Source organism: Glandiceps talaboti, chromosome 5 (assembly GCF_964340395.1).
Source record: "Glandiceps talaboti chromosome 5, keGlaTala1.1, whole genome shotgun sequence".
Classification (NCBI taxonomy): Eukaryota; Metazoa; Hemichordata; class Enteropneusta; family Spengelidae; genus Glandiceps; species Glandiceps talaboti.
Window position 1 is genome coordinate 18,470,000 of NC_135553.1, and position 23,200 is coordinate 18,493,199.

General features: G+C 35.9%; 3 protein-coding genes across 3 annotated transcripts; 1 reads left to right on the forward strand and 2 right to left on the reverse strand.

Moving 5' to 3' along the window:
• Positions 1 to 2,542: 2,542 nt before the first annotated feature.
• On the reverse strand, positions 2,543 to 15,351 carry LOC144435051 (ethanolamine-phosphate cytidylyltransferase-like). Its single transcript, XM_078123592.1, has 12 exons — positions 15,123 to 15,351; positions 12,721 to 12,809; positions 12,254 to 12,415; positions 10,372 to 10,438; positions 9,859 to 9,906; positions 9,167 to 9,254; positions 8,168 to 8,312; positions 7,376 to 7,452; positions 6,496 to 6,573; positions 6,013 to 6,144; positions 4,948 to 5,036; positions 2,543 to 3,078 (listed from the first exon to the last, which is right to left on the reverse strand). The coding sequence occupies exons 1-12, from the start codon at positions 15,209 to 15,211 to the stop codon at positions 2,979 to 2,981; spliced, it is 1,164 nt and encodes a 387-aa protein (XP_077979718.1). The 5' UTR covers positions 15,212 to 15,351; the 3' UTR covers positions 2,543 to 2,978.
• Positions 15,352 to 15,686: 335 nt separating this feature from the next.
• On the forward strand, positions 15,687 to 18,139 carry LOC144435890 (centromere protein X-like). Its single transcript, XM_078124531.1, has 5 exons — positions 15,687 to 15,725; positions 16,150 to 16,201; positions 16,520 to 16,573; positions 17,353 to 17,441; positions 17,951 to 18,139. The coding sequence occupies exons 1-5, from the start codon at positions 15,687 to 15,689 to the stop codon at positions 17,963 to 17,965; spliced, it is 249 nt and encodes an 82-aa protein (XP_077980657.1). The 3' UTR covers positions 17,966 to 18,139.
• A 771-nt stretch (positions 18,140 to 18,910) lies between these two features.
• LOC144435738 (uncharacterized) lies at positions 18,911 to 23,200 on the reverse strand. The gene is made up of 5 exons (XM_078124348.1): positions 23,032 to 23,200; positions 22,789 to 22,852; positions 21,293 to 21,526; positions 19,887 to 20,515; positions 18,911 to 19,467 (listed from the first exon to the last, which is right to left on the reverse strand). Exons 1-5 carry the CDS (start codon positions 23,128 to 23,130, stop codon positions 19,048 to 19,050), a joined length of 1,446 nt encoding a protein of 481 aa, XP_077980474.1. The 5' UTR covers positions 23,131 to 23,200; the 3' UTR covers positions 18,911 to 19,047.

Below are 23,200 nucleotides of genomic sequence, written 5' to 3' on the forward strand. Positions count from 1 at the left end.
TAACAATATTCTTAGACTATTGATTTATTTTTTGCCAATACCTTTCTAGCAATGCATCATACATGTATGTTAAAAACAAATGGCACCAAGTTGTAGAACAGTATGGGTGGCAGGAATGGATGGAACAGTTGATATGCAAATAAACTATTCAAGTATTAAAGGGGTGGGAGACGCTTTTCATAGGAAGATGCCAATTTTGAAAGCATGCTTCAAATGTAAGGTTGCCAAAATTCATGGGCTGATGTCTACTTCATAGGAAGATACTGATTTAATAGGACGGCTTCTAATGAATACTTGTCAAATTCACATGCACACTTCTGTGTTTCAGAGCCACTATATAGCGTGCATTCAGTGTATACTTTTCAAATTCATAGGCACTCGTCCATATTTCTGGGCCATATTCTGTTATGTTCTATTATTCTGCATTCTACTACTAAGTATATTCACAAACAATCACTCGGTTCAACTCGTTATGGCCATATTTTGAATACACACAACATATACACCTTTAAAACATCCAACTTTATTACAATTACCTACTGAAAATTACATCCAATTCATTGATATTTTATTCAATAAACCATCTCAAAAACTACTGAGAATGAAATAATACATTCCATACCAAACCTGAGTCTAACATAAATATTTGAATTAACAAATCAATTCGTAGATTTTCTATTTTTCAAATAATTGTTCTCCAGACGATCTGTGATACAGAATGTTTAATCACTGTATTTTTAGATTAGAAAAGACCTGACAGAAATTATATTTCCTTGCCTAAAATATTTGGATAGTCTGTACTCTGCAATAGAGCATTTTACTGTTGTTTGCTCTAGAGGTTACCAGTCCACTTCACACATCCAACTGACCAATTACCAGCCAGCTTTCAAACACACTATTCACACATCCAAACAACCAATTGCCAGCATGCTTTCATACACACTATTCTCACATCCAACCAATGGTCAGTCTGCTTTCAAATACAAAACTCACACATCCAACAGTTCAGTTCAGTTAAAAAACATTTTTTTTTATACCGAATAAAATTTGCATTGAAATATAACAAGTGTCTAATATGCATATTTGTAATATTTATCTAGGTTCTATTTACAGTTTTCAAATTGAAGGTGACAAAATAGCAACAGGTGCAAGTGATTGATTTTAATGCTTACAAATGGGGATACCATTTATAACATGTCATGAATTGTGGAAACCCAACTTTTGAAGACCTCTGTTTTTCAAAATACATACAAATTAATTCAGAAATTCGAATATGGTCAACACTTGTGCACACACACACACACACACACACACACACACACACACACACACACACACACACACACACAGACACACACACACACACATATACACACACACACACATACACACACACACACACACACATACACATACACACACACACACACACACACACACACACACACACACACACACACACACACACACAGAGGAAAATGAAGTACTGGGGGAAACCTGTATTGTTTGGTATAGTCAAACTGAGTATCACCCTTCTTACATACAGATCTGGTTGATTCTCAATTAAACCCTGGTGATGCTGGGTGAGTTTCAACCTCCTTTGTAGTGGGGAGATGCACAGGAGCTCGCGCTGTTGCTAGGTTCACCACTTCAGGTCGCCCTCTAGTGGTGAACTTTGAACAAAAGTGCGAGCTCCTGTGGGAAGAGGCATACAAAAGCTAACTGTTCAGCCACCTTTGCTTGGTGAAAACAAATTCAAAACTGCATCTGTACATATCTGATCCAATAGTAATAAGGATATATTAATCTATCAGCTTTATCTTGGCAAGATATTTCAAATGGAAAGTTATTATAATTTCATAAATGTTATGAATGGCTAAAACTGTTTTAGAATAATTTTCTTCTGATGGCATGAAAATATTTTGAGTTGTATGTACACATACATACATACATACATACATACATACATACATACATACATACATACATACATACATACATACATACATACATACATACATACATACATACATACATACATACATACATACATACATACATACATACATACACACACACATATACACATACATACATGCATGCATGCATGCATGCATACATATATACATTATACATACATACATACATACATACATACATACATACATACATACATACATACATAGATATATACATACATACATACATAGATATATACATACATGTACATACATACATACATACGTACGTACGTACGTACATACATATATGGGTACGTACGTATGTATGTATGTACGTACGTACGTACGTACGTACATACATATGTAAGTACATACATACATACACACACACACACATACATACATACATACATACATACATACATACATACATACATACATGCGTGCATGCATACATACATACATACATACATACATACATACATACATACATACATGCATGCATGCATGCATGCATGCATACATACATACATACATACATACACACACATGTATACTTTGCATATGTTGATAAGTGTAAACAGTAAAATCAAATAAAAATACATCTGCAAGTACTGGTATAAAGAAAACTGGTATATAATTTTGACCTTTGTTGGCTTAGTAACCATATTAATTGACCAATGAAAAAATACCAAACCCCCCCACTCATTATAAATTGCATGGAATTTTAGACTGAATCAGAAAATTTTGGTTGAGTGATTGTGTCACAAATTATTTTTAAAAGGATCCTGGGTAGTTATTCAATTACATTAAAAAAGACAGGAAGACATTACTTCCCAATATCTGTGAATTTTGAGAGCAACTCAATAAGTTCATCTTTGATTCTGGCTAAATTCCATTGTGGCCAGTTTGATGTAGAGAGAGAGAGAGAGATCCCTGTACATCACACCATGGCTGCCTGTGAATAGCCAATCTGTCCCAAACCAACATCATTTTCCTGTCCATATCAAACAATGATTATTGCTCTTCAACAGATTGAGAACGACGTCTTTCCATTGCTTCTATGACCCTCAGTTCTTTAGCTTCCTTCTTTTTGTTTCTTTCTTCATATTCCAACCTGAAAAATATAACATGGACACAAAAAAAAATTAAAATACAAATCCATCCAAAAATATATTCAAAATAAAAAATGTAGAGTGCAAATGTCTCACATTCTTGTCATAATATTGTAAATAGACATACACTTTCAATATGTAAGTATTAAAATACTGTAAACCTAGATATTTTCACTAGTAACTACAAAATTTTGCGATTTTACAAAAGACTAATTTTTACTAATTACCAGACTAGTACATTGTGTTCATGTACAAAAGAGGTATTGTAGTCACTACTCATTTTTGCATTTTTGTTTTCCAGCGAAATTAGCGAAAATAAGTCTTTAGTGAAAATGTCCAGATTTAGAGTACTAGTAATTCTATTAAGGTTCCAATCATTTACATTGTTTGTATTACGGTAAGTGTAAGATAACACTTCCAATCAATCAGCCCTAGTATTTGCTCTGCTAATGAAGTTAATTTGTATACAATGTTGCCAGCTGATTAAAATGAATGATAGTGCAATAATAATCTTTTTACGGCCCGGATATGGGTTTTGCAGACTGAGGTTGTATGGTGGAAGGGCCCAACTTTAGGAGGGCCTGTAAGCTATACTACCAAGGTCTGCAAAACCCATAGCCGGGCCATGAAGGTTTTACCATATACCCCATGTACGGAACATCATTTGAATCACATAATCACATAAATTGACACTGAAATATTATTTTATTCACAGAAACATCAAATTAACAAAGCCAAATCACTGAGCAAATGTATATTGATGAGCACACAACTTGTCATATTTGGGCAAAGTGTGCCGGGGTCGTGATATGGAAAATTATTGCCTGGGTTCAATGCGCGTGCTTGCCATTAAATTGCATTGAAATCAATACTGGGTATATGATAACAGTAATTATGTTTAGTTCTGTATGGTGGCAAGTGTAGTTCATTTTACTTAGACAACATGTAGCAAGAAACTGTACTCATTCAATCTTGCTAGTGTCTGTAGCATGTCCAGTTTCTTATTGGTTTCTGCATGGTTGTATCAAACACAGAAAAGCTGAACAGTGTTGTGAAATTCACTGTACTTGCTTTGCAATGTTAACACTTTTACAGATTGATTACACACTTACAATGTAATAATGAGGATCATGTTAATCTAATTAAAATCTGATGTAGTGTACACGTTGAAATTTCTTTTGGGCTGTTACGTTCACTGTCATTTCTTCTTTTTGTGAGCGCTCCTTACATACATCTGACACAATACCATACGTTTTCCAGAGCCACACGCGAGTGCTGAGTGAATTCACTCAACCAATGAAAACGCGTAATGTGCTGAAACATACGGGTACAGTACTTTAGAGTGCTCTGTTTGAAGAGAGCACAAGCACAGAGTGCAGACAACGATGTTATCGTTATTGTTTGGTGGTTCTCTTTCTTTCAATTTCGAACATTGAGTGTTATATTGTAAGACGGATTCTGGTTGGCTACTCGTACATACGAGATTGGGTTCGGCAAAACCTATGGTATTGTGTCAGATGTATGTAACGAGTGTTCATAATAGAACAATCAACAGTAAACATAAGAACCGAAAAGATATTGCAACGTGTACGCTACATCCGATTATAATCGGGGTCAGCAGTTCAAATCAGGAACGTGGCTCGCCGTACCTTCGTACCTTCTCTTATTTACTATGCTTTTTTTAAAAATCATACAGATTAATTCAAGTGCCTGTGCTTATATCATTAGCCTATTTCACTGTCTTCACTTATATACCCAAATAGAATTGTCAATTTTCTGTATGTTTGTGATAAAGTTATATCTTATTATCTTATCTTATCTTATCTTATCTTATCTTATCTTATCTTATCTATTGATATATGTGCACTTACCTGTGCTTGATAATCCGTTCAACTATCTTAGCAGTTGTCAGGACATTATCACTTCTTACAACTTTAAAAATACCTCTTTTCTTTGGTTCCTAGTAGAGAAATAAACACAACTTTTAAAGATGTCTATCACTCACTTCATTAGGAAAACATTTCCATTTCTATCAACAAATTTGTTAAAATGGACATCAAGTGTAGTAATTACCACCACATATGAATGCCTGAGTCACTTTCAGCTTTAGATCAAATAATAAATGTTGTGCTAAACTTTGACATTGAAATAGGGCAATGTACAACACATAACAGATAACTTTCCCCATTCACTTAAAGAATGTTCATATCAGGTGTAAAATAACAATGTATTGACTTCTTTAATTATCAACTCAGTCCTGAGATAAAATATCAAATTCAAATGAAGCCAGCTAAACAGTCATTAATATGTACATGTCTTTGTTAATCAATCACTGAATTCTGTCCAATGATAAGTTAGCGTTTATTGGGTACAGTTATGTAATGTCCAAATATGGTATATTTGTCATCTAAAGATGCTACTTATATACTGTTTACATCATTATAAAAGTTGGAGGTTTACTCATTTGCATGAACAACTTTTGGTTCATGATTTCTCATTGAGCAGCAGTGTTTTCCCCAAGATAGATTGCAAGAATGGTGGCATATTAATTTACATATAAATGACATGGTAATTTGCATATTAATTTACATATAACTGACATGGTAATTTGCATATTGATTTGCATAGTGATCAGCATATAATATGCATGTTTCCAACGGTGGAACAAATTCTGACATGTTTATTTCAACACATACACACATTGACATTGGTGATCACTCATTTCTCTTCATGTGAAAGTATGATGATTTTGTCAAAGATTACTAAAGCTCAAGGACGGTAGAACACTTTTGAAGCACGGTAGAAACCTATAAAAGCATGGCCGCCTGTATAATCGGGAGAACACTGGAGCTAGACAGAGAGAAGAGAGATCTTGAAAGCCATAGATAGCCTCTAGACTAGTATGTTATTATATAATACAAATTAATAGTACTTACTTGGTATGGATCTGAGCCATCTACATCAGCCATTATTGGAGTTGTACCATGGGCAACTGTATCTACTTTGAAATGATCTAATAAACCAACATCTACTTTATAAGGTGCACCAATTACTACTTCCGCAACATACTAAGAATGGAGAGAAAGGAAAAAAACAGATTAAAATGAAGATTACTGCAAATGATGTTGACATACAACCACTTGTTGTGGTTACAGTAGCCATAATTCCACCTTTAATAAAATTTATCAATTCTCTTTTTAAATAATTCAATAATCCCAACTAAAATCAAAGCAGTCTATGAGTTCATTTCATTAGTTCTTCACTATTATCTCATTCACAAATAACAGAAAAAGAGTCAGTGCTAAGGACTTTTTATGTCTGTTTTAAAGCCATTCTTTTCAACTGAAAAGCCCATATACTTACCCTACAGGCTAGGACACTCAGAACTCTCTCATCTAGATTCATACATCTATACTTACCCTACAGGCTAAGACACTCAGAACTCTCTCATGTAGATTCATAATGGGATAATTTCTTCCCTTGTATCTGTTGACAACCTAACGTAGACACAGATACAAAACAAGAAAGCAAACTTTATTTAAAAACTTGTAAAACTGTACGAACAGATACACATCCCCTCCACTGTCTATGCATCAACTAATTAACACCTCTTACACAAGTTTGATGAAGGTGTAGGGGGGGCGGCAAACATGTCCTAAAACTAGCAATACCAGTTTGCCAAGATGTAATTATCATAGCATGATGTAAATCAAAGGATTCCACCTTTCAGGCAGTAATAACATTTTATGCACATTGCAAGAATATGTCTCTATGTTCATGTCTCCAATCTCCCTTCCCACAGAAAATCAGTTTTCAAGATATCAATGATTGCCATAAATCTACTTTACTTGCATTGTACAAGTAAATATTTGCATTGTATAAGTAAGTAATTGCATTGTACCATGCCAGTGATCACTTGTATTGTACAGGTGATTTATGCATTGTTAAGCATGGATGTTTGCATTGCTGTGCAATACTGAAAACACTGGTGCATTATATATAATGCAAATGAACAGGCAATTGTTGAATGAATACAAATGGGAATGCATAATTGAAATTTCCTGTTTTGGATAAACTATGTAACTATGGCAACAGAACCCCATGACATGTATGTGTCAGTGTGGGAACTCAGGGTATAGGGACTTGTGGTGTTTTCTCTCACACCTTCACTTGTTATGTTCATGCAAGTACAATCATCACAACTTAGACAAGCACTGGTGCAAACACCATGCGTCTTCTACACTGGTACTCTGAAGTGATGGGGTTCTGTCAAAGTATCGTATATCTACAGTCACTTACCTGATCTGTGTGAAGTCCGACAATAACATACTCTCCAAGCTTACTCACTTTCTCAAGGAAGTCTACATATCCAACATCTTATGACGAGTTAAGAAAACTTGGTAAATTCTAGTGAACCATCCAAAGACTACCTTACAAGTGTTCCCTATGTGTACACGAGAATTTACCTTGGCTATATTTGTATGACTACTATCAAAGTGTCTGTAATGATAGGTAATCAGAATATGCATGACTGGATAATTTCTGATGCTGAAAATTTTCTCGATTGAACATATTCATGACTTTGATCAGTCCAAAATTTATGAAATCGCAATGCAAGGCGCTCACTCAAGGAACAAACAAGAACAAACAACAATACACGTAGGAAACAAAGGTAAGTAAGGAAATTGCGCCAAGATCACCACATCAGATTTTAATCAGATTAAGTCAGGCTATAACTCCTTCACTACTTGATATGTACCTGAGGTATCTATTACCAATTACTTGTACACTGACTCTGATGATTGAGCCTTCAGTTTAATAAGATAGGCACAAACCGAATATATTGTTCTTGTGGTAGACAGTGTAAACATTGGAAGTACTAAAACAGTACACTGCAAGTTCATGAAATGCTGTCAATAAAACTCTGTGATGCCTCCCTACTGAGACTGTAATGGACAACGTCCATTCAATAGTTTATCACTGTTGTATCAATTTGTTGGGACAACAATTTTAGTTTGTGTCTATCTTAGCAAACGAAAAGTTCAATTACCAGAGTACTATATCACAGAATTGGAGACTTTCCAAGGATACGGAAAAGATCAAAAGCTCCGGCAACATATACAATCTTTTCTCCTGGTTGTGGTGCTCTGCCCTCAGAAAACTGGATAATTTTTTGTGTGGTGGGGAGAAATTGGGAAACGCCAGTATAGGGACTCTTTTTGGTACCCTCAGCTTCCTGTCAATAGTGAAAGATAATTAAAAAAATAGAACTCTTCAGTTATTTCCTGTTGATCCTGAATTAATTTAGTCAATGTAGGATAAGATCAACTTGATTACACTAATCCATATGTATGAGATTCATACTGAAAATGTGGAAATTTTCGCTTAAGATTTATTTTCGCTAGAAAACAAGAATGCAAACATTTGTAGTGGTGAAAATATATTTTCGTACATGAACACTGTACCAGTCTGGTTATTTAGTGAAATTTCAAAATTAATCTTTATAAGAATTAGCTGAAGACTGCAAAATCACAAAATTTTCTAGTAGTGACAAAATTTAATTTTACAGTAATTAATACTCATGTTTTAGAAATAGGCTAAAAGAATGTGTACCAAATATGTATCTATTTCATTTGAGTCAGCTGTTTTTGAGATAGCTATTCATAACTTGCTTACATCATTTTTTTTCCTCCTACAGTTTAACAACAGAAACGAAAACTACATTGTCTCTACAAAACTCAACTAAAAAGTCCTTAAAGACGTTCATGAGGTCAGTAAAACATAGAAATAATACATTTTTGTACCACGACCAAGGGTTTGTGTTACTTACGATAAATGTTTTGCCTGTTCAGGTGGACAGGCTTTGTCAAATGTTGGTCATGGTACAAGAAATAACTTCAACTAATAGTTAGGAAAACTCCCGACTAGCTTTCATCTTGAGAACAGTTCTGTCTAAACTTACCAATTTATCGCTTTACATAAATAAAAATAGAAGGTGATAGAAGGTAAAGGTTTGATGACGTGTTTTGTATGAAATATGTGTGTGATGCACTTAAAATCACAACTCAGAAACTTGAATATTTGACCTACTGCTCCTTTCTGAAATTTTCCAACTTCACTTTGTAATCCATTGCCATCATCTCCACGTTTATGATGAGTCTTGGTCATCAGAAGCATTCTATAGTGATGGAAAAAAACCACATTGTTCATGATTCCAAGAATCAAATCGTACAGTAAAATTTAGTCACCTTGGAATGGTAAATTTGAAAAGATTTGATCTGTCTACTAAAGACCTTGATAATGGTGTTAATTATGGCACTGTTCTCCCCATGCACTATAAGGAAAGTATGGTGCAAACACCGTCCTTGCCATCTAGGCCTCCATGTTTGGCAGGTTTCTACCGTGCTTCAAAAGTGTCCTACCATCCCTAAGCTTTATAGTAACCATTGAATGACAAAATCATAATAATACTTTCACATGAAGAGAAATGGCAGATCCTCAATGTACATGTGTTTATGTGTCAAACCTTTGTCAGAGTTTGTTCCAGTTTTGAAGACATGCATATTATATGCTGATCATTATGCAAACCAATATGCAAATTACCATGTTATTTTATATGTAAATTAATATGCAAATTAGCTTCCATACTTGTAATTTATCCTGGGCAGAACACTTTATATGCAATGTTAATTCTGTACAGGTATAGGAAAAGTTTATATCATGTAATACCAAAAAAGTTACTGTATTTTATTTCTTTAAAAAAACAAAACAATCAAACTTACCTTCCAACAAGATCTGTTGTAGAAACACCAGCAGTTCTAGGAAATTCTCTGTAAAAGAAAAATAACAGGATATTAATACATGATATGTACCAAAGATTATTTGCACCATGGTGCAATACCGCCAACGTTATTGCATAGTTGCATGCAAATGATATGCAAATGAGAGTACGATTGTTCATTGTACATGAAACTTGAAAGCGAGTCTTTGCAAAATATCATTTTTACGGAACTTTGCTGTTTTGGATAAACATATATAATATAACCAGAATCCGTGAGTTCCAGTGTGGGTACTCAGGGGAATTTGCGCTCGTGCCTGCAGTGTTTTCTGTTGCACTTTCACAAGCGTACACACCACCACTGCTACTGTCACCACCACCATCATCATCATTCCTAAAGGCTAATAAATATATATGTATCCTGCAATTGAGACTTTACCTACTTACCACCCTAACAACACTGAGACTGTTTACAAATGTCAAGTCAAGTCAAGTGCTAGTATGAATTAATACCTACTTGTATCTACCAGCCCCCTTGACAATCCTGTAAGTGTCTAGTCCATTCTCATCACACGTAATATCATCTGAAATTAACATAAATATTGAACAGTTAAGCAAAAGGAAAGCACATCTCACATGCAAATTTCCCTTGCAGAGTAACACAGTGATTGACGTACATGATTAGCATTATGTTGTGTTCTCCAGTAACAGTATACTAGCATTGAACACCACAAAAGTACCACTGCATGACTCTGCCACTGGTACGTAGTGTAGACTTTTCAGCATTATGTTAGTGTACCACCAGTGGCAGTGAACTGTCAGTGGTAACATTAGCCCACCAGTTGCAGTACACTAACAGTATGACAATGCTGAGCACTGGTAATACATTGAGTAACTCAGCAGACAGTAGTGCTACAAAAAAACTAGGTACATCGACATTTATTTTTTTTTTACACTGTCCACCCATTCATCCAATCATTCACATATCCACTCGTCATTCATCATCATTCATCATAGATAGAAAAGTGTCCCCTTTATGGTGTATTTCCAAAGTTGCAGATAACCACTGAATTATTTGAAGGAGTTCAAGTGTCCCTACACTACATTTGTCATTACAGTGTTCTCCCCAGGTTTTGTTGATAGGATATCGGCTAATTAGCATACATTAGCATCAATTTACATATAATTATACATTCCCGAAAAATCAAAGTACATCATAATAAACAAGTAGTACATGTACATGTGGCTAAAGGAAAGTTGAAGGCCAATTTATTACTTCAAAATATTAGCACCAATAAGAAACTCATAAAGCAGTGTTATTGATTATTATTGTTAGGAAAGCTGAAATTATTTAAATCTTAATGTCCGCAGATAAATTAGACTTTCGAAACACGAAAAGTTTGTGTACAGCTACCGGCAGACATCGTGTTAGTCCGAAATCTCGTGATACACGAGACTTACTATACTTCCCTATGGAGGACTTCAAAAACTCGCGATAGTTTGTGACGTCATGGCCGCCATATTGGAAAATCCATGCTTTCATCGTAGTCGTACGATGTATCAGTCTACAATGTCAAACTACTAACAAAACGTGTTTTCAGGGTAAAATTGAACATGAAACTGATAATCGGAGATAACCTTGCCACTTTATCGAAAGGTACATTAGTCTGTTCAACTCTTTTCACGACATTGAAGAATACACATGCTGAGTCTTTGGTTGAGACATACTCGGTGTTATTACTGTCACTCATAGAAAATTAACTAGACACTGAATGTCAACTTCATGCGTTTACGTTTGTCGAACTTTTATACTTTATAGCAAAATGGCACGGCATCGTTTGATTTTATAGTTGTCAAAATCTGTTAGTTCCGACATGCTTCTACGGTCGAACCAACGTTACGGATGGGCCGGTTTTGCCTTTGTTTTACCGAAAGCTGTTGTACCGCAGTGTGAATCACCATTAGCGGGTTTACGCATTTTATTCCTATCGAAAACAATACTGACTGCAATCTTCAATGAAATCTGTCTGGTAATGGTAGAGGGTTGAATAGTCGTTTGAATTAATTAGACACTCTTTAGTTTTACTTGCTGCTTATGTGTGAAGGATCAATACAAACGTTGTGAAACAACAAAGGCGTCAGCTGACCGATTGACAGATGAACAATATTTACCGAACCCTATTCAATCTGATAGCGTATCGGGACAACTGATAGCGTATCGGCGAAAATTAAAGGATATCGGGCCCGATACGCTAAAACCCTCTGCGGAGAACACTGCATTATATTTACTCCACTTTGCAAGAAATAATCATGCGTGTCTCACTGTAGTGACTTTGTCATTTTGAGCATGCAACACGAAAAAACACCATTGTTGTGATGTGCAGAATAGAGATACTTACCGCCGTGAGCACAGAAGTCACACTCATATTTATCTAACGTTTCAAGTGTTGTGATATAAGGAGCATCTTCAATGACTTCATCAACCCATTTGATTGCCCTCACCATCTTGTATCTCTCAGATTCCTCCATAACTGGTGGTCCTTTGTGGCGAGTTACTTCAGCTGGTGAAATAAACATCATAAATTCATCACTTCTGTATTTTTCTACACTTCTTCATAGTTTTGTCTTCAATTCTTTGTTTCGTTCAGATATTTTTTTTATTCATGCAGGTATCACAGACTTTTTGCTAAGTTCGGGGGAATCCCCAGATATAGAAAGGGGGGAATATGGTAAACTAGAATAGTTTCCTAATAATTTTGGTGGGGAACCCAAGTAAAACAACAGGAGTTCTTAGGTAGATTTTACAGCTCGTAACAAAAACACTGTGGCTGTATCATAATGGATATACTAGCACTTCCATACTTACCATCACTGTGTACTCCAACCATCAGATAATCACCCATAGCCTTGGCCTGACGCAGTGAATTGGCATGACCAAAGTGTACCATATCATAGCTGTGAAATTATACAAAATATTAATATCAAGTGAGAAAACAGCAGAAGTTGTAAGTTTTGTGATTTCAGTATTTTGTTCTCTTCATATGTTTTACTCTTGTGTGCTTAATCTATAGTCAATAGGCTTAAAGGCCCATGGTTCAATCCCAGGTTCTCACATTAGTATTATCTTATCAGTTTAACAGTGAAACCATACAGTTTAATAGGATAATTCTTGTTCAGGACCAACTTTTTCTATATATTATAAATTACGTTTACTATAGCTCTGCTGGACAACTTTTTTTTCACACCTAAATTTCCATCCTAAGGGGAACTGGACTTTTTTACCATTCTAAGTTCTGCCAAAGAATTGCGTTTCTCACTCAGAGTTTAATCGTAATCCAAAATTGGCCCTTTACGTAGTCTTCTTTTCTTTCTTTCTTTTTTTTGTAAAATAGTTGCCTTTACACTTTGCAGTAACTTTGGGCTTACAGTATTATTAAAAGTATAAAAGTTAATAAGATGACAATTTACACTTGTAAGTGAATAGGTGGTCTCTCATAAAATGTGATGCTGATGAAATAATCACACTCATCTAGTTTGATGATGATCATTACTCATCAGTTTCAGCAAGTGTTAATCACAACATGGAGGTATAAGGGGAGACCTAATCACCTCCATGATCACAATTGGTGCTGGATCATTTCGTCCCAATTTCAACTCATCCAATTTTCAACTCGCCCCAGTGTCAACTTGCCCCAATTTCAGTGCATCAGATTTCTGGGCTGACTGTTTTTTTTTATATATTTTGCAGTATCTGTAAAAGGTCTGATTTTCCTACCAAACCAATGGAGGGATATTAAACCAAAACTGAAAAGTCGGTATAATGGATGCACAGTGTTTTTTTACGTCTTAGTATTGAAACATCTTTTATATTTAAAATACCTGTGCATGTAAACCATATTGCAAAGATCTGTAAATTGCTTTGTGAGTTGAAAATGGGGCAAAGTCAATCACAATCATCACCATTAGTGTACTACTGGATAACAATTGTTTTATTGTGCTATAAAAAAACTAGTATCAGTTACACTTACTCATTATGTAAAATGTTTTGTGAATGTGAAAAGTCAATGCATTCTGTTGTCACATTAAAATGACAAATGGTCGGTAATACACTGTTGAACTGAGGAATAATCATTATACATGTATGTATAAGGAAGAATGCCTACATTGTCCTTATGCCTGTCCATGACATGGCTAATTTTCAAGGGCGTGTCTAGTACCACCTTGACAAATTTCCAATCCTAGGTCAATGTCTCAACACGTCCAATGTGTATCAAGCCAACATTTTTATAATTACAGTCCCTCAAATGTCAGTTTCATAGGCAATCTATGACGTCTGTGAGCATGTTACATGGTCAAAGTACAGACGAGTTTCTTACTTGTCTTTCGTCAAAGCTTGGAGTAATAATTACACCAAGGTCAAAGCATGAAAGTATATTATACAGGTGTGTTATACTTCCATGGTCAAAGTCATCTTGCATATTTCAAGCATCATCCATATTTATATGCAGATATGGCCTTTACAATGTATGAAGAGCACTGTTATTGTCAATCTCTGACCACTAAAAGAATAGTGGTTTGAGAATCAATGTTCAACTTGGTACTCTGCGGTGATTGCACATAACTTAATATGTAAAATCATGAAATTATTCCCCACAGTCATAACCAAAGTTTATGAAAATTCTACTTTTACTTTTAATCTGTATTGGAGTACACCGTGTCTGTATTTTTGTGTGTATATCCATAGACCTATGGTATATCTCAAAGGTGAATCACTACGACGCGTACAAAGTCTGTATTTACGCGTCGTAATAACGATAACAATCAATTGTTAGCTGTATTGTTATCTGCCTGGTATTGTGCTCTGATCATTCTTATACTGGTCATTGATCATAAGGGTAGTCTTTGACCTTTGGTCTCATTTAAAGGTCAAAACGGGTAAAAACCTTCGGGTGAAACGTCCAAAGTACAACGTGGCAACTTTAAAACACAGATACATAACATACTTAGTGTAAAATGGCTATTAACATCAAGCTCGTTACCCGTATATGATTTGCAGTTGCACACTCGGTGAGAGAGTGAGCGAGTTGCACATATGCAAATACAACAGTGCAACAGATGACTCATGAATGCATTCATGTAGTAACGAACATGAAATTCGATCAGGGCGGATCTACACACTAAACGTGTTGGTCTCGATGCATTCACTCGTCCAACAAGTGGCACTGCAACATTTACACATGCAAACTGGAACAGAAAGCAAAAACTTACCATCCATCAACCCATACTCGAACGATCTTTTTCTTCTTTCCCTCGACAGTTTCAGACGAACTCGACACACCTTCTCTCTTGGACGCCATCTCAGCTGTCAGTTAGTTTGCGATAGGATTTCTTCAAGATGAAAAATAATTGTTTTGCGAAGACAATTTCGGGAAAGATGGCCGATTTTCGAATAATTCCCAATGATTTAAAAATTATACACGGTTTTCTGAGGTGTGAAATTGTATGTTATTCAGCTCGTGTTGTAAATACAACTAGTGTAGTAAAAAGTCCACAAAGTTAAGGGGTCTGGAGTCGCACCATTTAGAATATTCCATTTATGACAGATGGGGTGAAGACGTTATAGCAATGCAACACTCCAATATTTACAGTTCTTCGAAAAACGTCATTTACAAGTTGAGAAATTGGATACATAATAAATATTGATATGTATATTTTAGGTAATACGTAATGCTAAAAGTTGTATCGTTGAATGAGATGTAATATTATTTTCACTGTAAGAGGACGGTCTAATTAGTTGGAGGAAACATTGACCTTGTTTGCAAACAAACAAGGATGGCGGACGTCGATGATATCAGCGCCACTTTCAAAACAGTAAGTCTCGCGATCTAACTTACCTCCGTAACAAGAGTGGTCCACAAGGAATTTCACTATACGCCTACTAGATTGATAGAGACTGCTACAAACAAACCGTGAAATGTTATAATTTTTCATCCGTAATGTCATATCTGTAAATCCCTAGCCAAATACTACAATAGTGACTTTGAGCTTTGCAGACTAGATGACTTTCAGACGGCGCGGAGTTGGGACTCGAATTGTCACTCGAATCCAAACTTATCTCGTCCGTAAGCAGGACTAGCACGGAGAGGTAGTGCACATTGTATTATGTATGGGTGAGAAATAACGAGGGCACCACAGGCAAAATTTAGATCTATTTTTGTGTAGATCTTTGGATAGCGCCCCCATTGGCCATGATATATTTACTTTTGTACATTATGTTCCTTCATCACATTCACAGGAAACAATCCACAAACTTCTGCAGAACAGTTTTAAAGATGAAAAAACAAGAAGTAAGTCTTTTTTTCTCTGCTTTGAAAACATTGAAAATTATGTGACATGTGAAATAATTCCATCCAGTCCTTACTTACACATAATGAGAATGTCTCCCCGGCCCCAGTGAGATACTTGCCAGTTTGGATGATCCAGTATTCTGAGTTTAGAACACTGTGATGAGGTCTGACACACTGAAACTTGTTGAAATGTGCTGTAGTAACAAAAACAAACCACCCCACTAGTCCATTTTATATCAGCTGTATGTAATCTTTGTATCGTGAATGAACAAAATAAGTTGTCATATACTACATAATTTAGTTTTTTTTTATTGCCAGTCAACAATGATGCTTTGATCCTTGCTACAGAATACCTCAAAGTGTTTGTTGCAGGTAAGTTAGTAAACTTTATTCTTGACATAACATTGCGTTAAAGTGGCCATATGGATGAGGATTGGGTATTTATTTTGGATTTGTAATTTCTAAAACAATTTTATCATGGCCTGAAAAAATTGACGTGTTTGTAACTCATGCAAAAAGCTATTTAAAGAATATTTAATGTGTAAAATGTGTGTTATTGTACGTACAATAACAAACTTTAACACATTTATTAATCTTCAGCAATTTATTGAGTTACAAACAAAGAATGAAGTAGGAAGTCGTGATAAATGTGTTATATGAATTATAAATCCAAGATAAATGGCACTTCCTCATCCATATGAGTAATATATGTAGTTGTAAATATGGTATAGATCAAACTATACACTACTGAACAAACCATTCATTTTTTCAGTGGACACATTTAATTTCAGACGTATAAACTCACTGCTATTGGGGAGCAAACAAGAAAGAATTGCAGGGGGGGGGGTCCTGAGTTTGATACATTGGGAGGGGAAAACATGGAATTGTTGAGGGGGGAGCATACATTGTGTACGTCAAAATGAATTGTTGCCGATGTTGTTATATATATATTAGATAGCACACACGTTTTCCTAGTGGGGAGTGGTAAAGTGTGGGGGGGGGGGAGAGCAGATATCCTTCATCACCAGTGGGAGGGCACACAAGAACAGCTAAACATCCTCCCAACAATTTGTGGATGGGGTCAGTGATGCTATTAAAATACTGACGTCTTATGTCAGATTACATTGGTTTGATATTTTGTTATTTTATAGAGAGTGTAGCCAGGGCCAAAGTGCAAGCCAAAGCAGCTTCCTCTGATGTTGTAGATGTACAACACTACGAAAAAGTTCTACCACAATTGGTAAGATTGAATACAACCATCCATCTAACAGCTCCATTTTGCTTTATTCATCATAATCAAGTCACCTGCTTTCTACATTTACTTGAAATGTTCAGTTACATTAGTTGGATAATGAATTCCTCTATTCCAATCAAGAGAAAAGAAAATAAGCACCCAACATGCATATTAAAACTTGAAACACAAATGGCAGAAATTTGATATGAATTGTGCTAATTGAAATATTAGGTCTTGTTCTCTCTCAAACATTACTCGGATGTACAGTCTACTGTTAGCTCAGTTTGCTCTGCTTTATTCAGAGTTTGCTTTTGTCTGTCATGTTATAAACCACACAGCATGTTGTGATGATTGTCGTATCTTTACCACAACAGCACATGTCTTGTCATCAGGTATGCAGAAAATAACTATATATTTTTTTTTAAATAATCATAAAATTTCTTTGAATTAAAAGAAACTTCATTGTATAAGATATGATTAAACATGAATTCGTTTGTTTCTCTCTTTTTTTCCAGTTGTTGGATTTCTGATTGTTGTGCTCAAGCCTATACATTGGTAGCTGTACAAGCCTCAATAACTAGTGACTAAGTGTAAATGTACTCGAGTCTACTCGTTGGTAGTCTACCTGCAATTTGATTGAATGCTGATGCTGTGGACAATTTTACAAGACATCTGACAATACATGTATCTGTGTACATCACAAACTCCTATTCCTGTGTGTGTGTGTGTGTGTGTGTGTGTGTGTGTGTGTGTGTGTGTGTGTGTGTGTGTGTGTGTGCGGTTTACACTATTCTGTAAAACTATACAAAGTGTATTTTACATTCAGAAATGTATAAAGTGATAGAGATAAAGTTACCATATTGTACTGCTAACGTTAAACTGAGAACTACATATGTACACTAAATGTACCATCTTCCTGTAGGGTAGTCATGTATATAGTACGTCATTACTATTACATTGCTTGTGACTCTGAAAATGTTACAATAACTTGAAAGATATGTTCTCTTTCCACAAATATAATTACATACATCATGTATAAGAAATACTTAAGTAAGTAAATCGTGAGTAAATCTGAAAAGGCAAATTTTATTTAAAAAATGTAACATGGTCATGTGATTATCTAGAATGCTCACTTGCATCCAGGTATGCGATAACTTGTTAGTGTTACACTGCAGTTCAAATATGTGTAGTATCACATCCATCAATGTAAGTACTCACTGGTATATACAGCGTGTTGCAGATTACTGTTCACTCTCTGTTTTATACAGTCATGCAGAAACCAATGTCCAATGACAAATACTCGACAGCGATAAAGTTACCTTTTTTGCAATCTAGTTTCAAATGACTTGCTTTCCTTTCTTTTCTTTCTCTCTCTCTCTCTCTCTCTCTATCTCTCTCTCTCTCTCTCTCTCTCTCTCTCTCTCTCTCTCTCTCTCTCTCTCTCTCTCTCTCTCTCTCTCTCTCTCTCTCTCTCTCTCTCTCTCTTGCACACATGTACATTATCAGTATAATTTACAAATGAAAGAAATAGAAACATAGGGTGTTATGTTTGCTCCTTATATGTTGTATAGGAAACTTTGTACTGGGTCAGTTGTTCTTTAAGATATGTCAATTACAAATACAATTCCCAGGTATCCCCCAACTCGTCTTCTCCATCGTCACCTCTCTTAAATTTGTCATCATTAAATACTCTTGTCACAATATCATGTCTCCCCATGTCTATTAACACTTCCTTCAGTTTTTGTCTCGTACATTCCCTTGGTCTTAGCTGGAACCAGAGTGACAGTACCAAGTAACCTGGGAGTATGTCTGTCTTAGCAGCAATGTTCTCTATGTCGTCGATAAACTTGAGACCAAGTTGAGGAAACTCTACCAGTCGACGCCAGTCCTTTCCTAGGGGGCATCGTAGTGATAGCAGTCTACTCACGTCATGTAATTCTTCAAACGTAAGAGAGTCTTTATAATTTTCCTGTCGTTCAGCCACTTTGAGCATCAAAACCTGTGTATCCGTTAACTGGTTCAGTGGATAATCCTGTAGGAAATAAATGTAACAGTTTGTTATGGATAGACAACCATCAAAACCCTGTAAACCTACCAGTGATAGTATCATCCGATAGATGGGGTTTATTTGCAACAATGAATACTGCGTGTCATTCAAGGTCATTATCAAAGTCAACTTTGTCACTGTGTAGGCAATGTTGAGATTACTATAGCTGACTCTACATCAATACATTAGGCCAAGTTCAGTCATGTGTCTTTATATTGTAGTACTTCATTGTTCATACTTTGCTTTGAAACACTGTAAATATAACAGTTGATTATGGATAGATGTCCCAAAGCCTGTAATATTTCTGATTAGATATTAAAATAAAGAGGGAGTGAGAAATTAAAAAAAAAAATATGTATTTCCCAGTTTCTAAAAAATCAAAATTAGAAGTGCTCAGTACTCACCCTTTTATATGTTTTTTCTGGTACTGGTCTCGGTGGAATTTTTGGTGGTGAAAACGCTATTTCATGATTCAATACTTTCATGTTTTCATATTCACGTGTATTGACATAGTTCTTATTATTCAAAGTCATGCCAGAAGGTATTCCTGAACATCGAACACACGCATCACAACAACAGCTTTGGTCTTGTGGTTCAGTTGCAATCTTTTCTGGTTCTGGATTACTGATCTCACCATTGTCTTTTATTTTTCTCTCTCCAATATCGACATCTTTAGAAATTAGAGAAAGTTTTTGAACCAAGGAACCTGGATCACTCCTCACTGAATCCTTGGGTTGCGTTGTTACAAGCACTTCAGATAAGAACTTCTGGAAAGTTGTGTGGATTTTTTCTGACTGTATAAGAGTCATAGTTTTGATCAATGCTTTCTGTTCTCTGGATACTTTGAAAACATTGACGTTGTCAGCACCACCTTGGTAGTAGGAATATTTGAGTGATTCTGTCGAATGATCCCATCGACATATAGGGTAGACATCGGGCTTCTCCATCAGTGAACACACTATCACCCTCTTCCTCAGTATATACAGGTTGGACTTTCCATGCGGACACATCTCAATATGTTCATAGATTTGTTCTGTGAAAAAAAAAGTTAAGAAAGTTAGGGATCAGGGGTCAAAGGTCAACCATGTTGGCTTGGATCAGCTGTCAAAACTACACAGGTCAGACTGTACACAGGTCAGGGTGAACCACGCTGAGGTGGGTCAGAAATCAGCCAGTCTAACCAAACTATACACTCAGATGTATTGATATATTGAAGGGTGGCTTTCTGCAAGTAGCAGTTCATGAAAACAATGGAGAAAAAAACTTGGGAATCATAAGAAGCATTTTTCAGTATCAAAATATAACCAAACTTGTTGCTACTTTTTTCAAAGGCTTGATCATCAATGTCATAATGTTATGGAAATACAATGACCCTGTTTTTTATTTTTATTTTATTTTTTGGGGAACAAAATTATTTTCGCCCACCCATAATATTTTGTGGAATGGCTCCCTCTCTGGCAAGAATGAGTAGGTGTCAGGACTGTTTACGTCATCTGTAGTAGTGGCGGCGGCGGCGATGATGACGTTTGTACTCAAACAGAGCATTTCTTTCATGACGGAAGTTATTCAAGTAGGGGACCTCAGAACATGCCAATAGTGTAGAGAAGCTGGGAAAGGGTTTGTTACCAAGAATTCAATAAAAAGAAGATAGAGAGGAGGAAAAGGAGCGACAGTGAAACCTGAAGATGATTTTTTTAATCTACCGTCCGACCCATAGCTGCTATGAAAAAGTAACGATAAAGAAAAAAAAGATTGTCACCCTTATCAATTTCAGTTGATAGTTTGCTATCAAACTTTGACGATTACTTACCAGCTGCAAGTAAGCATTCCAGGAGTGTGTTTTTCAACTCATTCATAGAAACCCCAGATCTAGAGCTACTCTTAAGAACCAAACACTCTATTTTCTCAGCTCCAGTCTTGTACAGAAGTGCCAAAGTCCTTTTACACACATCAATACCACAAAAGTTGTCTTGCGTCAATGTGATGGAATAACTTGGCACTCTAGTCTTCCCCCATAGACGACGCTCATACAGCTGGAGATACACTGTTAGTGTTCGGTAAAACAAAAACACATATCACATTTTTGAACTATGGGTGGTTTCAGTACTTCTAGAGGGGTGGGTGGGTGGGTGGGGGGAGAGTCAAACTTGAAATGTGCCCTCAAAATTGACTTCCCATTTCCTTTTTCTATAAAGTGACAACCCAACCCACCCCACCCCACACAGACAAATTGAAATATTCAGGATGATATTATAGTATTGTGATTTAACTACTCTATTTACAAGCAGACAAGGAAGAATTCCTTATCTGTGATTTACAATATCCTCCCAAATGCCCCCATTGACAGCTCTGACAGAACCACAACCCCCCCCTCTCCCAGCAATAATCTATGAATGTGGAATATTTAGTTAAAATACACTAGTTACCATGACATTATTCTTAATATTAATGGCATTCACTTTGTTTTCTAATTTTTTGTCAATATCTGGCTGAATGTTACGATTTTTGGTAGGGTCAAGTGGCAATCTATCATTTTACAGTAAATAAAACTCATTGTAGAACTCAAATGTGACGATTTACTATTTTTAGTTGAGTCCTATATGTTATTTTACACCAGTTTTCAGGTGTCATTTAATCTATTCTAAGATCTTCTATTAGTACAAGTATGCCAAATTTGTTTAAAACCGTCATGTAATTTCCAAATCGTGGAGTTACACATTTGATATACAACTTTGGAGACCACATATATGTTGGACATCGTGACTGGCGATATAAAGGGAAGTAAAGAGACACCGACACCACAGTAACCATGGTAACGGTACGTGAAAAAGTACCGTTAACGTAGTAATACAGTGTAATGGGAATGATAATAGTTCCATTTTTACATGTACATGTATACATTAATACAACCATGATAATAATGAAAAAGTAAAAAAGTAAACCGTAAATTCATGAATATATTCATGCTTTCTATTACCAGAAAGTGAACAGTGAATTGAAATGGTCTGAACTCATCCATCACCCGTACCCGGCGTACCCGTAGGCTAGGTGAACGAATTAGTTTTCAAAGGTGTTTTTGTTGTTGCGATAATCATATATGCATAGACTGTCTCGTGTATTGTCAAGTGTATGTAAACGTAATATGTATAATGCCATGGTTCATACCTTGTTTATACCTCATACCACTATAGTAACATCCAGCCAAAATTACTCTTACACCTGCGTAACACACAGGTATTTCATAAACATTGAATATATTAAATGAACTGAAAGGGTTGATGCAACAATAGAAAGAGACCAAGCTACCTTCTTCTGCTGGTGACGTTGATTTTCCTTCCCCGTCAACTTTGGTCGTGACTTCCAACAATTCCTGTATGGACAAAGAAAACAACGAGATGAGCTACAGTAGCTTATAATTATAATATAATTTATATAAGCGAGGTAAACTCTACCAACAAGGAAGTGCACTGAATTTGCTGTCATCTAGTCATTACAAGTAGGCTACGTGCATGTACGTACAAATACCACACTTCTCATACAATTGCTTACCTTTCTCCCAGCTGGCCGTTTGCTTGAAGAATCACCGATATTGCAACGTTCAACTTTCAGCTTCGTGACTAAGGTACGACGGCCAGCGTTAGGCTCCATGTTCCCCAATCTTTCACAATCTTCAGAAACCAGCAGATGGCGGTGTAGTTAGAGTCGACTGATTGACAAC